At 34.3% G+C, this 18803-nt stretch overlaps 1 protein-coding gene across 3 annotated transcripts in view; it reads left to right on the top strand.

Annotated features, from left to right (window-relative positions):
* The window catches only part of GSK3B (glycogen synthase kinase 3 beta), a 203646-nt gene that overhangs the window by 167355 nt on the left and 17488 nt on the right, over positions 1–18803 (top strand). For 2 of the 3 annotated variants that reach the window (XM_032852321.1, XM_032852318.1), the window contains exons 9-10: positions 5478–5516; positions 8131–8317. In XM_032852321.1, coding sequence (XP_032708212.1) covers positions 5478–5516; positions 8131–8317 — 226 coding nt within the window. The remainder of the gene's footprint in view (positions 1–5477; positions 5517–8130; positions 8318–18803) is intronic. The other variant, XM_032852319.1, reaches the window with a different exon arrangement.

Here is an 18803-nt window from a genome sequence, read left to right as displayed (position 1 = left end):
ATCTTGAGAATTTAGAAATCCAGTAAGTTGCCCTTAGCTAGTATTTAATAGCCAGAGTAACCTAATTCATTGTTATATCATTTATGTTTTAAGTAGGAAAGGAAATTGGTGCTAATGTTTTGAAACAGGGACCATTACTGGATTGAGGACAGAAGGATAAAGACCTCCTGCATTGGTGTACACTATAAAGAATAAAAAGCCAGATAGAGAGCGAAACAAATGATACCAAGGAAATTTGAGAATTAAATAGAGATGGAGGTTCATTAGCAGGAGGGGAAGCTTAAATTCTGCATTTAGTATAAGGAGGTACGATTAAATGACAGTCTGGTTAGGTATGAAATGAGAATCTAGTTTGAGTACTGCTTCTACTCTGCGTGCCTCAAATTTTTTCTTTTGTAAATAGCAATTAGCTATTGTGTTTTCTGATTCTTTTGAAAATAGTAATATGCTGTTTTCAACCTTTCAATCAATTTCCCTTATTTAAAATAAAGGAATATTTTATTATTTTATTTCTAAATAAATATAAAGATCCTACCTCCATTATAGTTCTTTGATTTGTCCTCTTTATCGCCACTTCCCTAACTTTAGGCCATCATTGTATCATAGAATTTGTTAAAACAACCTCCTAACCAGTTTCCCTTTTTCAGTTTCATATCCTTTATAGTCCTCATTGCTCTCAAAGTTAGTTTTCTTAAAAGCACATGTGATACTATCACTCCTACTTAAAAATCTTCTTTGTTTACTTATTGCCTTTAGGAAAATCTGACATAATATGCAATAAGGACAAGGATGATCATATGTCCCACTTTATGCTTGTTCAGAGTAATTGTTAATTGAATGCCCCTTCATTCTCAAAAATATCTCATTTTGGATGACATATTATATAGTCATTGTGTCACTTATTGTTTCTATCTTTTCTTTCCAGAGAAACAGGAGATTTATTCTTGTCCTGTTCCTCACCTTCCTAACCTTTGATTGTTCCCCAGAGAAGCCATATATGTTTCTATCTCTTTTACTAATGTCTTCTTTTCACACTTAAAGTGATCTTCTTCTCTGCTTACCAAATCTTAACCTTTTCTCAAGACCTCAAATCTTAGTTCTTCATGAAATATTTTCTAATTATCTGAGCTCTCCATGATTAATTCCCACAGATAACTCTTACAATACCTTCCAAGTCATGCCACATGTATTACAGCATTTCCTAATTCTTTTTCATAGTGGTAATAATGGGATGGAGTGTCAGTTAACTTCAAAATGTTTGTTACTAAGTTTTTGGCATACACAATAAGTTTATTTAATAGCTAAATGTCTATGGGATATGTGAAACCATGGGTTATTATTTAAGTATCCTAGAAACCAGTATCCACAAGCCAGTCCTTACATACCCAATTTCTTAGAACACTGTCCACATACTTGAAAAATGAATGAATTTAGTACTATTTACAACTAGCTAAGAGAAATTAGAAAATTGAGGTTGAGATCATTTCAGTTGTTAAGGTACCAGACTAGACTGGACAGATTATGTTTATTATTCTCTGTGTTTAAAACTAAACATAAAACTGTGCTATACTTATGTATTTTTTCCTACTAATTTTTTAAGACTTTCTTTATAATCTTACCTTTTTTTCTGAGCCTTTTGAGTACAAGATTTTTCACTTGGTAAACTTTCTGTTTCAATTATACATATTTATAGTTTAAAAAATGCCTTCAGGGCAGCTGGTGGCTCAGTCGGTTGATCTTGGTGATCTCATGGGTTGTAAGATAGAGCCCTGGATTGAACTCCATGCTCAGCAGGGAATCTGTTTGAAGATTCTCTTTCTCTCAAATAAATAAGTCTTTAAAAACTTTTTTTTTTTTTTTTTTTTAAATATGCCTTTGGAGGGGTCGAGAGAGCACAAAACAAAAATTGTCAGACTTCTTTTTTGTGGGCAAACTCGATGAGCCTTTTCTGGTTTTGCTTACATGTACTTCAGAAAGCATAAAACTATGTTGGGACTTCTACTGGTTCCCAAGATTGTACTCATCTGTTTTGTTCCATTGCTTAGGTAAATTAGTTTCTATATTATACTTAACTTACCTTTGCCCTGAACATTCTACTAATCCGTTATCACTTGTCTCGTTAAATACACTATATTCTGTAATGAATTTTCCACCTACATCTTTATTAGTGTTAGAATAATCACTTTTCCTTGTCTAACATTTATTTTCCTATGTGAGTAGGTTTCCTCACTTTTCTAGTTGTACTGGCTACACTCCCCATTTCTTTGCTGGAAACTATGCACTTTAAAATCTAGCCACTAGGGTGGCTAATCCCCATGTAAGAAAAATAATGTGAAAAAGAATTCAGTGAGTAAAAAAGAATGCTTAGGCATAAGTTTCCAGATCACTTGTGAAAGGCAGAGGGATGGGTTTGGGGGTGGATTAAAAAAGCGAAAAAAAAAAAAAAAAAAAAAAAAAACGAAAGTCTGCTTTTAATATATCATTTGTTTCTTAAAACCAGTATCTCCTATGTACCCAGCACTGTGCCAGAAACTCAGATACTATAAAGGATGCAGAAGAAGTACACTATATAGCCCTTGTTTTTGAAAAGCTTACAGGTGATATAACTGACTTAGTCGAAGCAAGTATTCAGTAATATAACATATAACCATATACTTGGTTGTGTGCTATAGGTGTTCAAAAGTGTTTCACATGCTGTAGGTGTAAGTCAGATCTCCAGCGGGGGTGGTGGAGTTAAAAGTGAAGAAGGACTAGGTGGGGTGGGATGTTGAAAGAGGATTTAGATTTGCTTAGATGTTGGTAAGGTCAGGAATTGTTGTAGCCCAGGGGATTGTCCCTTAAGATGAGGAGATGTGGGTGAAAGAAAATGTTCTACTTTCCTAAGAAGGTCAGTCTGACTATAAGAGATTAAATTGAGTAACTGGACATTGGTAAATCATACTTTTATGTAAGCCTGCATATTGTTTTATCAGTGAATGAAGTCATAGGAAAAAATTACATTGCATAGTTAAATGTTGATATCAACACATGTATTATTTATGTGTAATAGAGCTCAGAAAAACTCAGTAAGCCTTTTAATAAGTACAGGTGAAATTTATTAAATGCTGGCTCTGTTGTGACTAAGGAAGGGATGTTTGTGCTTCTTATGAATTATGTACCATATATCAGCTCTTTAGTAGACTTAAGTTCTTTCTGTATCTACTTAATCTGGGTAATTAACATAACTATTCAACAAATCCATGGCATCATCTCACTTTTAATCCTTATTAGGTCTACAAATTGCAAATAATTTTAGATGATTAATTACTTGAGAGCCAGCATTGGGGTTACTCCTTAGGAGTTCATGGTTTATCAGTTTTTAACATTGGGTGCTTGTGTGTTTTGTGTATAACCAGAGAACAGTGTCTGGGTTGTACATTTATCACAGTGAAATCTAGGGAGAAGGAGCTGTTCCGAATAGGCACAGCACTTGTTCTGTGTTTTGCGTAGATTATCGTTGCCCATAGGCATTTTTACATTGCTCTGGTTGGCTGTTTAATACAGTAGAATTGTTGAGAGCTGATGCTGTGACAATCAGCTGTAGGCCTTGATACTGTATATATGACTACTTATAAATGGTAATTTTAAAAGGCCTAAGATTCATTCGTAACAGTTAGCTCCAGATGGAAATTTGATATTTGATAGCTAAAGTCTATCCTAGGCCATGTAAGGGAAAAATTGCCTCTGTCATTTTTGAGTTATCCAAATGCAAATTTATTTTGAGTAATTCTTCATTTAAGGACTCATTTGCATTTGTTCAATACCATAGAGACTTTCTTTTTGAAAAATGAATTGTTTCTGTTAGTTTCTTTTATGGACTAGTATTTGTGGTGACAGTTTGTTTCAATATAAGAAAATGAGTTGCTGCACAGGTGAGGTAGTATTTGAATCACTTAAAAGTTCATGTCAGTGTTTTGGTTCTTTTCAATTTTTCCTTTCTGTTCTCTTCCTTTCTTTTGTTTATTTATTTATTTTTTGCTTTGTTCTGTTTATTTTTATTTATTTACTTTTGTTTTTAGTTTTTACAGAGGGTGTTTTGGGCTCTTCATGGCCTTGCTAACATACTTGGCTGGCCATATTTAGTCTGCGCACTAACTGTTAGTTGGCCCAGTTGAGTCTTACTTTGTGCTCTCAGTTTTTTTAGTCTCGCTTTCTATTTTTGTCCACCTGATTGTGTTTTAGTTCATGAGAGATTTTAATTCTGATGGGCCGGATTTTAATCCGTGTACTAAATTTTAGTCTGCAGACTAAAAGTAATCCGCGGATTATTTATTTTTGCAAAATATTAATTCCCCCACTGGAAACTATCCTAAAAGAATGTTAAATTCTCTTAGAATAGCCAAGGGAATTCACAGCTACTGGTGAGTTCTGCCATTTTTTTGTTCTCAATACCTAGACATAATAGATCCTACTACCTCCCTTGCATATTTGGCTCCGTTGTGCCTAGGTGTTGGTGTACATTACTATGCATGTCACCTATAACTGTGACTGTCCCTTAGTTGTATTGTTTATTGTATATATTTTTTGTTTAGCTTTTGGTGGGTGAATTGGGCATAACTGCACATGGAACTGTGTTGAATTTGTAGTGCTCAAAGATGTAGGATTTTTTTTTCAGTGAGTTTTTCCAAAAAGGAAAGAATGTTCTATATTTATTTTAACTAAGTAATGGGTGCAAGGGTATGAGGGGGCAAAGCCCACAATAGAAAAAGTAAGTTATACCCGCACTCCTGAGGTGATATGTCAATTGCCTGAAGAATCCTAAAATAATGAGAATGTCAGCAAACATCTTTTAGCAGGGAAGTCAATCCAAAATGGAGAATAATCCGCGGTGGCCTGATCCTTCTTAGCTCACACAAATTGAAAATATCTGGCTTGAAATCTGTAGTAATATAAATTAAATCTATTTATTATTTCCTCTCATCACTAATAATTAAGCAAAAAATGTTTATACTGTCTAACTGGAATACATTAATAGATAAAAATTAGCATATTGGGAATTGATGTCTTTAAAAGCAGGCTAATATGCCCCCTCCCAGCCATGTCAATGGATGATGAATCCAGGTCGTAGAAGACCAAACACTTTACTTTGGGAAGTTTACTTCTAGATTTAATTTTGATTTTAACTTTTTTTGGTTTTGTATTTTTTTAATAAACGCACTGGCATTGGAACATAATAAAATTAAAATGTTTCTTTATTGTGCCTCACCATTGCGCAATCAAATTTTTTTGCATACACTGTGGTGAAATAATTTTTAAAACTTGGACTTGCTACTGTGGAGACTGATGTTTAAAGTTTATAACTGTATAAACATTTTCTATGTCCCCCCCCCCCACACCATGGATTTCTTATAACACTGGATATATTTTTCCTTGCTGGACTATTCTCTTTTGGATTGACTTCCCCTGTTTGGATTATTTCACTGCATTATCATCTTTAGGATTCGTCAGGAACAGGACATTTCACCTCAGGAGTGCGGGTATGTACTTAATTTTTTTTTTCCCCAAAATTTCAGGGCAGGTCTATAAAACTAGGGGGAAAACTTTTTTTAAAAAGGGCAAACCATTATTCATTCTAGAAATGTAAAAGTAAAAACAATGTAGTATAGCTGTGATTTTTTTTTTTTTTCCATCCACTGTGTGAGATAGGTTTTACTTATGGTATATTTAGATGGTCAGTCTCCTGAGTGATTTATTTACATCTAGAAGTAAGGAACTTTGGGGTTTAAAAATTATTTTTACAAGAATAAATATTAACAAAGATGCATAGAACTAAAGGTTCTGAGTGTTAAACAATTTAAATGAGTAAGGAATAAAATGGCATCAGAAGCTTCGTTATTAAAAGCCATATTTCAGTTGTTACTGGTTTCCTTCTCTTTAAATGCAAAGATAATTCAGAAGAGCTATTTTCTAGTTTGGCCTGAAATTTTTTGAAGTTGCATGGTTCCACACCCTATATTATGATCACAAATCTGAACTTTGGAAGACTCTGGGCTTTGACTCCCCATAATTTCCCAGTTAACCTTTATCCATAGAGTACTAAACCAAGGTTTCACTCATCAGAAATTTCTCAAAGGGTTTAAAATAATAATGGATTCTTTTTAAAGGGCAGATTAAGTCTTGATTTTAATGTGGCCTCTTAGAATGAAGTCTTCTTCATTATTTTTAACTCTTTGATTCCATGAGTTAGAATTCCCTGGCAAAATTGACTAATAGGTGTCTTAGTATCAACATGGATGGTTGCTTGTAGTCAGTAGGATACCAAATGAATGTGGATGATTTTTTTAAATAATTAGAGATAAGTTTATAATGCTAGTTTATTAATAACTTTAATGCAAAATCCTCATTAATGTAACATGAAATTTCTTCACTTAAAATACATTCACTGTTCAGCTACCCTACATTTGAATGTTGGCAGGAGATATTTCTACTTTTGGTGGTACTTTTAATTCTACTTATACAGTCCCATATTGGTGCAAAAGCATTTTCCCTTAGACTAGCTAGCAAAATAAATCCACATGCTGTGAAATAAATACAAACAGCTCTCTGGGATAAAATAATGTCAGTAATGCTTAATATTTTTGTGAAAAATTTTCAGAGTTTTCCCACTGATTATTTTCTTTTACATTCGGAATTTGATTATATGGACCTGGCTAGGAAGCAAGAGAGGGAAAAATGACCAAGAACAGTGGAAGATCTAAACATTTCAAATAATACAATACCTTTAAGGTTTCCTTGACTGAGGTGAGTCAGATCACTCAAAAGAATAAAGATAAAGCAATTTTTGATCATACAGAGGGTTTTCTAATATAGCCAAATAAGTCCTTTGATGTTCAGAAATAAATTCCTAGGATCCTATTCAAACCAATTTCTCAATTTCCATGGAAAATATTAGTAATAAACTTTGTGTAAAAACAAAAGAAAAATAAGGTTTTCACTTTAAGAAAGTACTCTTCTATTGTCTCTTGAAAAGTAAGCTCTATAGTAGTAACTAGTTCGGCTACCTTCATCCTAAGTGATAGTCAGATGTTACGTGAGCCATTCTCGTTAGGAAACCTTACTCCCAGGCTCCTCCATCCTCCCAATCTACATGTCCTTCCCTCACTATTTCCCTCCCTTTATATACATCTGCCTCTCTTTATATGTCTACTACCACATCTTCTGTTTGATTGTTTTTCCCCCATCAAGGGATATAGATTTCATTTTTCTTTAGTTTCAGAGGCTTCCTGTCCATCTACTTATGTTTATTTCTGTTATCCCCTTTCTGCTTTTATTCTTCAGCTGTCCATAATTTAAAACAAAGTTATTTTCGTAGTTTTATATATCAATTTGGAGTTTTAAGACATAGATGTGTAGAAAGCTTTCTGTTTTGTTTTTTTTTTTTTTAGAAACTAATTTATTTGCTTTTTGCTTAAACATAGCCTTCAATTGACTTTTTCTGACACAATGGCTCTTAATGAAATATTTGTACTAACGAAAAGTACATTTCTTTCTCCCTAATTAAGACCCTACGGCTATTCTTTGAGAAAACAGTTTTAATTCTGGTTGTTCAAGAATTTCTTCAAATCAGATAGATGTCGTTTATTGAAGAGATAATACCAAATCATTAGCATTTCTAGACCTAAGGTAAATAGCTTTCCTTTTTCAGAAAATATTAATGGCCAGATTTGAGTAGTGCTGTCCATTACTGACAATTGTTCTGCAAAAATCACACACAAGAGGCAACCACCACAGTAGTCAAAACTTTTAGAAAATTTTAATATTGTGCTTGCTTCCAGAACCCAGCCCTTTTCTTGTGCCTATCATATTGTATTTTGTGTACATATTTAGTTGTACTGCTTTATGATGAACAAATGTCGATTTTTTTTTTAATTTCCCCTAGTTTTTTCTCTGAGCTTTTGTCATATAGTTTGTAATTAGCTGTTCACCCCAGTGTGGTGAATTATATGCAGTTAATTCTTTTCATTCTAGAAGGTTCCTTTCACAAATGCAGCCATGTTGTATGTGGTGGGAATTAACTCATACTCAAAGGATAATTTGCTACAATTCTTACAATAAAGTATTAATTGTTCTTTGCCTTTTTTTGTGCTGCAGGTCTTCCGACCCCGGACTCCACCGGAGGCAATTGCACTGTGTAGCCGTCTGCTGGAGTATACACCAACTGCCCGATTGACACCACTGGAAGCTTGTGCACATTCATTTTTTGACGAATTAAGGGACCCAAATGTCAAACTACCAAATGGGCGAGACACACCTGCACTCTTCAACTTCACCACTCAAGGTAATTCCAAATACTTAGTTCTATTGTTTACCATTTCTTTTTTTTTTTTTTTTTTAAGATTTTATTTATTTATTTGACAGATCACAAGTAGGCAGAGAGGCAGGCAGAGAGAGGGGGAAGCAGGCTCCCTGCTAAGCAGAGAGCCTGATGCAGGTCTCGATCCCAGGACCCTGAGATCATGACCTGAGCCGAAGGCAGAGACTTAACCCACTGAGCCATCCAGGTGCCTCTGTTTTTAACCATTTCTGAGGAAGCTACATATGTGTGTTAGGTGATATTCTTTTAGTTGAAATCTGTATAGGACTAAAGTGGGCTTATTAAGTACTTATACAGGTAGGAAACATCCTTTTAACCAGTTATTAGGCTACTACTTGTATGGTTTTGAACAACATAGTGGCAGATAAAATTTTTCCAGTAAACATAGCTTCTTTCATTTTTGGCAGATTATAATAAATCTTGGCACATGAGAAATTATAGAGACTAATGTACAATTTAACTTACAAATTTGTGTTTGAAACTTAGAATGTTAGCATTTCTTGCTTCCCAAGGATTTATATCAGATTTTTTTAAACCTGGAAATAAATTTGTGGCTATATTTGTATAAAGTTAGATATCTTATAAACAGAAGGAAAACTGGAATTCTAGAACTCTCTTTCTTAGAAATTATATAAGGGATGTAGATAGAGAAATTCTCTTGCCTTCTGGGGCTTGGCACCATTGATGCTACTGAGAAATGTTGAGGAAAAATGGAGTTTGTGTACTGGTGGCTTCTAGACCAGAAGAATCATTATTTCTTAATCACTTTTGTGTTCACTTTTCTTTCCTCTCTAAGACCCTAAGTGATTCATTTAATCAACTGCACTGCTTTGATGCAGAGATTTTCTCCATAAATGGAACGTTAAAAGTGTACCATTTACTATAGATAAAATAAGCAGTAAATAGTCAATTGATTGATTAGGCAGCTTAGAAAAGCTAGAAATATAAAAGGGAGATGGAGAGCTTTCTGTGACCAAGAAATAGATATATTTCCTTTATTCTAAGATGAATTATCCTCCCATATTTAAACTTTCCTAAAATTCAAAGTGGGAAAATGTATTGCTTAAGCAGTAGATATAGAAGACGTGAGTTGCTAGTAAAATAGACTTGTTTGATTCCATTAACTATAATCTGAAGCAGTCAATAACATGTAACTACTAGCAGTGCTGATGTGGTCTTAAACTGCATTCATAAAGAAAAATTTTCAGATATCCTGGGATTAATTCTGACTACTTAGGGCAGATCAGAAATCATTTGGAATGTTGTTTTAGGTTCTGGCTATGCCATTTTAAGATGTTAATGAATGGCGGGTGGGGTATACAAAGGAACAGAATAGACAGTATATCCTGGAAAAATGAAGACTTAAGGAACTTTTGACAAGGGTCTAAAATACCTCATAGGTTATCTTCTAAAGAAAGGTGTAAACCTATATTCTTTCTCCTGATTATAAAATTGAAAACAGTAGTAGCAGAAAATTAGAGAACAGTACATATTTGAATTTATTCTACAAACCTTGGCCCCTGGCATATCTATCTATATAGATATAGATAAATATATTTATATATAAATAAACATATTATTTATTAATAAAATTATTTATTAATTTAATAAATAAAATTATTGATGAATCAGTGAAGTTTTCACTTATTTAACAATGGAACAGGTTTGTTTGTTTTCTAAAATACCAAATTTTATATCAGAAAAAAGCTGGATGATGTCAAAAGTTATAAATAGGATTATTACAATTTGGCTATAGGATAGACTCTTCTAGAGCAAAGATTCTATGATTTTGTGTCATTAAGAAAGTAAGTTTCATTTTCAATTGTTACAGCTTTGTTTTAATCAAGAGTAGTATATACACATTGAGGATAATGTTGAAAATGCAAAAGAAGTATAGAGAAAATTAAAATCACAGTCCCTAAATAATCACTTTTAGCATCCAAATTAATCACTATAAGATTTTGTGGTGTAGCTCTTCTCAGTCTTTTCTCTAATGCATATACTGATAATCCTTGGATATAAGGTGATACTGTGCTCTCCCATTAAGAATATCCCAAATAGGGTGCCTGGGTGGCTCAGTGGGTTAAGCCTCTGCCTTCGGCTCAGGTCATGATCTCAGGGTCCTGGGATCAAGTTCCCAGTCCGGCTCTCTGCTCGGCAGGGAGCCTGCTTCCTCATCTCTCTCTCTGCCTGCCTCTCTGCCTACTCGTGATCTCTCTCTGTCAAATAAATAAAAATAAATTCTTAAAAAAAAAAAAAAAAAAGAATATCCCAAAAAGATTTCTTCTGGTTAACGCAAATGTATTTAAAATTATGCATTGTATAAAATTAAATTTATTCAGGAACTTTACTTTTGTACTTCTCAAATTTCATAAAACAATTTCATTAATACTTTAAAAAAAAAAGATTTTATTTATTTATTTAACAGAGCTAAAACAAGTAGGCAGAGCAGCGGGCAGGGAGAGGGAGAAGCAAGCTCCCCGCTGAGCAGAGAGCCCAACGCAGGGCTTGATTCTAGGACCCTGGGATAATGACCTGAGCCGAAGACAGCTGCTTTAACAAACTGGGCCACCCAGGCGCCCCTATTAATACTTTATATATGCGTCTTTTACATCTGTATCTTTGTCATCAGTAGAGCTACATTTTGAACTATCATTAATTTTTTTATATGAAGCAGTTTTTGAATCTATATGAGGCCACCACTGAAAATTCTACAAGTATCCATTTTCCAAGTTTTTTTATTTTGTTTTTGTACTGTAGATAACTGTTTATTATCTGTACATTTAACTATCTGCTCAGTTGCTTTTTAAAGTGGTCTCTAAAATGCTCTGTATACAGTGACATGCAGCACTCACAACTGTGGAATCTTGGCATCAGAAACTAAGTTAATGTTAAATTTGTCTCTCTCTCTCTCTCTTTTTTTTTTTTTTTAAACAAGTTCTGTCAGATGAACTTAAGAGTTCCCAAACCAGCACTGGTTGGGGTTTTATTCACACTAAATATCTTCTCTGATAAGTACTTTTTTTCAAAATACATGGAACAAGGAAGCCTTTTGTCAAATAAGCAACTTGGTAGAACTCTAGACATAATAGATATTTACTATGGATACATTTTGAAGAATAATTTTTCTTATATTCAGACATACTAGGTACATACTCTGTAATGCACCTGTATGTGTTGATCAAAATTGAGATATTATTTAAGCATTTTATTTAATCAGATTTAAAAATCCAGGATTCTGTTTCATTGTTCATATGTACCATTTTTGAAATAACTACATTTGATTCTTTAGTCACTGGCTGATAATTTTTCATTATTACTAAAGAAAATAAAATTTTAAAACAACAAAATTTGTTTTTCTATGAATTTCTAAGCTTTTTTGAAAACAGATAAAATTCATATGACATAAGATGAGCCATTTTAAAGTAAACAGTTCAGTTTATTTAGTATATTCACAGTTTGTACAACTACCACCTCAATCAAGTTCCAGAACATTTTCATTGCTTCCAAAGAAAACTCCGTACCCTTTAAGCAGTCCGTCCCCTTTAACTCCTCCAATCCCTGGCAACCACCAATGTGCTTCCTGCTTCTGGGCTTAACCTATTCTGGATATTTTATATAAATGAAATAATATATTATGTGACATTTTGTATATGGCTTCTTCACTTTGCATAATGTTTTCAAGGTTCATCCATGTCGTAGTAGTGTATTAGTATTTTATTCCTTTTTATGGCTGAATAATATTCCACTGTATTATGTCTTGATCAGTACAGGCTGCTATAACAAAACACTAGAGACTATGTGGCTTAAACAACAAACATTTATTTCTCAGAGTTCTGGAGGCTGGCAAGTTCAAGATCAAGGTGCTAGTAAATTTGATGTCTGATGAGGGCCTACTTCCTGGTTTGCAAACCGGTGCTTTCTTACTGTGTCCTTATGGCAGAAAGAGATTACCTCTCTTGTTTCTCTTACAGGGCCACTAATCCCATTTATGCGGGTTCTACCCTCATGACCTTAATTGCCTCTTAAAGGCCCCATTTCCAAATACTATTACACTGGGGAGTAGGGTGTAAGCATATGAATCTTAGGGAGACACAAACATTCGGTCCATAGTGTATGGATGGATACACAACATTTTTGTTTATCTGTCATCTGTTGATGGATATTTGGTTTGTTTCTACCTTTTGGCTATTGTGAATAGTATTGCTAAGACCATTTGTGTACAAGTATATTTGTTTGAATACTTCATTTGAATTCTTTTGGGTATTGCTGAGTCATGTGGTAATTCTGTGTTTAACTTTTTGAGGAACTGCCAATCTATTTTCCACAGTAGTTTTGCATGTTTTACATTCTCACCAGCAAGGTACAAGAGTTCCAATTTCTTGCCAATACTGTTTTCCCTCCTCCTCTTCTTTTTCTTTTATTGTGCATTGTGGTCCTGAGTTTATTGCAATATAATGAATCATGACCAGGTAAATGCTATTTTCCTATTCTCTAATAAATTATACTCATAAGACAAATGGACATGAAAATAAATTGGCTTAGATTTTAGAATATGGTCTTGAAAATATTACAAAGAATTTTACGAATGGGCAGTTTTCATATTGTAAACTAATAGAATCAGCTAATCTTAACATCTTTAAAAGTCTCTAAAGTTTTTATTAACTTCAACTGTGACACATGCCTTTAAAGTAAAGGCTCAGTTTGAAGAAGAATATTTGGTTTGAGCTTTATTCATACATGTCTGATATATATGTTTTTTAAAAAGTATGAAGATTGTTTTATTTTGACATTTCAAATTGTTATATTTCCCAGAATATCAAACATAACTATGGTTCTCTGTATGTCTGAATTTCCATATATATCTTTGAGGATTTAAAGAATGTGTGTATATTTGGTAATGGTGTGTGTAGATGTAGTATGCAATCTCTATAGCTCCAAGTGTTTCTATGACTGCATATTAGTTAAAAGGATGTGCATGAGTCTTTGTGTCTGTCCAAATGAACTCTGTAAATATGTCCTTGAAATTATTTTCCATAAAACTAAATGTATTAAATTGAAAGTACCATCATTATGAGATATGACCCTTCTTTTTTAAGTATTAAAATGCCCTGTCCTCGCAGCCATTCTGAAACTGAGCTATAATCTCCTTTGGTACTTTCTCCCTTTCCTTCTACATCAGTATTACGCTTGAACGGTATTTCTGTGTACGGACACAGCTGTCCCGGAAAGAAGTGATATTTGATGTTGTTATATTTGATCCTCTATATTATGATTTTGGATCAATGCTTCCAAAGGATGATCTTGTTTACCAAGGCAAAGTTGTAACTGTTGTGCAGATGCGATTTCAAAGCATGTATTATTTAATAGCATTTAATGAACGATCAGAATAAAATGGGGTAATACAAGAGCTTGAAAAAAGGAGAAATCAGTCATGCAATTGGTTATATAGCTAGAGAGAGTCCAGAGATAGGAAACTCTAGGGGTGAGAGGGTGTTATTGAAGTTCTGCTGTAAACACTCCCCCATCCTCACAAATTTTCATGGTCTGTACTAATTCCCCCCAAATGAAATAAAGATAATTCACTGTCTGCATGTAGTAGGTACTCAATGAATGTTTGAGTGACATATGCGACTTTTAAGTAAACATAGTATTGATTCATGCAACAAATATTTATTAGACATTTCTAGTGTTCCTTCTAGTTGCTGTTAGTGTTGGTTTTTTTTGTTTGTTTTTGTTTTTTGTTTTAAAGAGAGAGACAGAGCTAATGAGAGAGTACAAGCCGGGAGGAGAGGGAGAAGTAGGCTCCCCGCTGAGCAGGGAGCCAGATAGGGGGCTTGACCCCAGGACCCTGGGATCATGCCCTGAACCAAAGGCAGATTCCTGACTGAGCCATCCAGGCACCCCTGGTGTTGTTTTAATTAGCAAGGTAAACCTACCCTTTGACGAGAACCATGAAGATTAAACACTTGAGTAAAACACAGGGTTGTATTGAAGTAAAGCTTAACAAAGCTAACTGCACTTTGATGTTTATTACTGTGCCATGACTAATTAGCTGTAAATAATAATTAATAGTATACTCATATAATTAAAACAAGTATTTCTGTGATCAGCTAGAGGAGGAAAAGAGAATGAACAGATACGGAACAGAAACCTTGGAGAGCCTTTTGACCTGGATCCACAAGTCAGATTATCAGATGTCTCATTTTTCTGCCACTGGGACTTCAGTGTTCTGGGACCCCCTGACTTGCTGTCTGCATCTAGACATTGGAAACCTAGACATACCTTTGGCACACCCTCTTTTCCTTCAGTCACGGGATCTCAAAGATGGGACATGAACTGAATCAGACCTTAAGAAGCAGGTGGAATCAGGAAATTCCAACAGGGATCATTATTTTCTTTATTCACCAATTCCTTGCCTATTCCAAGGCTGGAAAAATTGGAAAATATGTTGCTTTCTGTATTTAAATGTGAGTTTCCAGTTAATCCCACTACACATTCCCAATACCAGTTCTCTACCTAATTTGTATGAAATTTTACCAAGTAAAGTTATTTTAGCAAACATTGTCCCCCAAGGGCAGGACAAGTTGGGGGTTGAGCAAAAGTGAGTAAAGATTATCAAAACATTAGTATGATTTAGTTTAAAGAGTTTACTGTTTTACTACTTAGCTGGGTTATCTGAGAGATTGATAGCTTTGTGGGGAGATATAGAGGAGTGGTGGCTTATTGGCTGGGCCTATTTAACTCTCTAATGAAAGTTAACATAGGATATGTGGGGCTGCCAGAGAGCACCATGCAAACTCGGGCAAATTAGATGTCTTGGGGTAAAGGGTAAGAGTATCTGCACATGAGGAAAGCAGATGAAATAGTAAAGAGCTTCCACAAGGCAAATGGAAAAAAGGACCAAAATAGAGAAAACGAAAAATAGGGAAAAAAGGGGTGCCTGGGTGGTGCAGTCGGTTCCACATCTGACTCTTGATTTCAGCTCAGGTCATGATCTCAGGGTCCTGGGATCCAGCCCCAAGTTAGGCTCCATGCTTAGCATAGAGCCTGCTTGAGATTCTCTCTCTCCCCTCTCCCTCTGCCCCTCCAACTTGTGCTGTCTCTCTCTCTCTCAAATAAATAAATAAAATCTTAAAAAAAAAAAAAAGGTAGGAAAAGGATCAGAGAGGTTTTAAAAAGAGTGTAAGTGTATGTTACAGAATAAGAAGTGATGAAAATGGAATTGAGAATAAGTTGGGGGTGAACAATAAAAGCAAATGTTCTAGAATCCCAGTTCATCAAAGGGTTATGCTTCCTTCATTTGAAAGCAGTAGATTACTTATTTATAAAATTTATTGTATGGAATTAAAAACTTTTTAAGTTACTGTAAATAATTATTTATCATCATTAGGAGGTTCCATGATCTCTGTAGCAATGAATTTTAAACCAATTTTCCTGTTATAGAATAGTGATACACATAAATATGGTCAGCCACCTTCTTTCTGCCTTTCTATGTCCTGAGTATTTTCTTTCAGCCTGCCTCATCCTCAGCTACAACTAAAATGGCCACAGTGGGGGCGCCTGAGAGGCGCAGTGGGTTAAGCATCTGACACTTGATTTTGGCCCAGGTCATGATCTCGGGGTCATGAGATCAAGCTCTACATCAGACTCCACTCTCCGTTTGGAGTCTGCTTGAGATTTTCTCTCGCTCTCTCTCTCTCTGTCTGTCCCTTCTCCTCCTCCTCCTCCTCCTCCTCCTCCTCCTCTTCTTCTTCTTCTTCTTCTCCTCCTCCTGCTCATGTTCTTTCTCTCTCTCTCTCTCTCCCTAAAACAAATAAATCCTTTAAAATTAATTAATTAAATAGCTACAGTATTTCAGTGACCTGAGGTTATGATTCTTCTGATATTACTCTCAAGTTATTGTAAACCCTGAGTTGGGGGTTTTTGGTTTAGACCTATTATAGTTTATAATAGCAAGGATAAATTTACATAAAATAGAAACTCTTGATTTATATGTAGGATATGAATCAAATCACAAAGTGAAACTCATAAACTGTTCTAATTTGCAGTGCCCCTCTGCTTTTTTTTTTTAAAGGCTGAACTGTAAACTTTTTATGTGGCTATCCCTGTTTCCTGCTGTGTGTTCTTTTGAGTGAAAATGACTATAAAGGCCTTTATAGAACAATGGACTTGAGGAAATTTGTTTTAAACAAGTGGATTATTTTGGTAAATAAGAAGTGGAGTTGTTCATACTTATCAAGGGAGTTGATACCAAAATTATTCTTTAATATTTCATAAGTTATCTAGAAGAACAAATTTTCTAGGTAAGCAAGGTTGTACTCTTCTAGGTCATAAAATGCTAAACCAACAGAAATACACTACAGGGAGAATGTAAAGAAATTCTTGAGTACATTAAAAGGAGGCAGATAAGTCTCTCAGTTCAGGTAGCTAAAGAACTAATGACAAAAATGTTGACTGTATTCAAGATTTTAGGCTCTAAATTGTTAATTATTTATGAGAATTAATTGTCATTTTTCCCTGAGACTATTTTGTCCACTCTGTTTCTTTGACCTCAAACAATCACAAACTAGTATCTTAAAGTTCTGTGTGTGCTCTGGACAGATAGACTTCCAGGAAGACCAGACCACTGGTAGTATATGATGTATAACCAAGGTAATAAAGATATGCAGTATTGCATATGAAAGGAGGTAAGTAAGACCTAAAGTCTAGTTCTCAGTTTTTAACTAGTTGTAGATCTTGGTCCAGGGACTATCTCTGAGTTTCCTCCCTTTAAAAAAAAAAGTGGAATAAAGAATATTCAAGGACACTTTCAGCTCCCAAATGCTGATTATAAAAATGAATTGACTTCAGAAAGATGAAGGAAAGAAGGGAGGGAGGGAACTAAACACCACAATAGGGTGAGATATATAAAATCTTAGTATAAATGGATACAGAAAACACAAACTCCATTTCCCAGGATTGAAAATATTAGCAGTCTTATTTTTAGATGCCTCAAAAGGTTATTAGCTAGATAAAATAACTCATAGTAATGCTACATTTATTATACTTCACCAAGAATGGATTGATTTTTATATTCTTACAATAATGTAAGGTTTTTAGGTTATTAAGGCCTATTCTTTTTAATCATCAGAACTTTTAATATACTAGCATTTTGCTAGATAACTTTCAAGATACATCACTTCTATAAATGTTGTATACAAATGCATTCAGACATTTTTGGGTGACTGGTATAAATTGCGATGCTCCCTCTTGGGCAGTTCCAAGGCAAAGTAGACTTGGATTTGTGTAGATAATTTTGTAGTTCTCACATTAAACATCATTATAATCACCAAGAAACAATAGTGAGCCTTGTAATTATTTTTTTACTATTTGTCTTATCTAATTAATTTAGTTATTTAATTTTAACATTTACTTAGAAACTTGGTCAGGGATTTTCTGGGCACTTTGAAATTGTTAGAAGAGGAGAGGAGCCATTAGGATAGGGCTGTTTATCATAAAAAAAAAAAAAAAATCCAGATAAGCAACATTAGAATTCAGTAATATGTGAGATCAAGTTGCACATCCCAGCCTTTGAATTACTGCTCAAAAAAAGGGACATGCCATTGTGAAAATCATCTGAACCTTTTTGTAGAGAAATAGTACTTATTATAGAGAGCCACTGGCAATTTTCATATGTAGATAGGAAGCCTGATAACACAAGTGAAGACCTCAAACTAATTGTAGAAGAAAGAGTAAATCTGCCTCTTTTAGGGACTCCTTTCTAGAGATCTGCAGGGTCAGTTTCAAAGCTAATGAAGAAGATGACTTTTTACCTGATGACTGGTATTTTTTTACATCACCGTAAGAGAAGGTCTGGTAAACAAAAGGATTGATTTCTTCCCTCTAGTTTACACATTGATTGCTTCTCTCAAATTTATCCTCAGCTTTCCCACTATCCACAGTTTGAACAAACATACCCTACGTAGCCACTGACCCACTGTTTCTATCCCCGTCCCCCCAGAAAAAACCAGGAAGGTTTCTTGTCTACCTCTTATCATTAAATTTAGGACTCATATATTTGGAAGAATAGAAACTTCAAGGAGTACTTAAGATTTTGTCAACTAGATTTATGTTTTGTTTTAATATTTTAAAAGATTGATTTATCAGGCAATCAAGTATGGTTAAATTCATTCAATTTATCTTTTCATGGGAATGTTTCTTCTTTCATTTACATTACAAACAATGATGCAGCAAAATTCAATTCAATGAATTTGGTCTGCCTTTTGGTTGATACCTATTTAGTTTTATTGATAACTTTTTTAATTCATTTGGCTTTTCTTTAAATAGTCCATTGAAATATTTAGTTATGGATCACGTAATGATTGATAACGCTATCAAAAGATTCTTGATAGTCCCTGATAAACTACTATGTGGTTTTTGATGGCACAGTTTTATGGCATCTACAGTT

The sequence above is a fragment of the Lontra canadensis genome, unplaced genomic scaffold (assembly GCF_010015895.1).
Source record: "Lontra canadensis isolate GAN:19392208 unplaced genomic scaffold, GSC_riverotter_1.0 scaffold6, whole genome shotgun sequence".
Classification (NCBI taxonomy): Eukaryota; Metazoa; Chordata; class Mammalia; order Carnivora; family Mustelidae; genus Lontra; species Lontra canadensis.
Note: the sequence above shows the minus strand (reverse complement) of the source record. Positions and strands in the feature narration are given on the sequence as shown.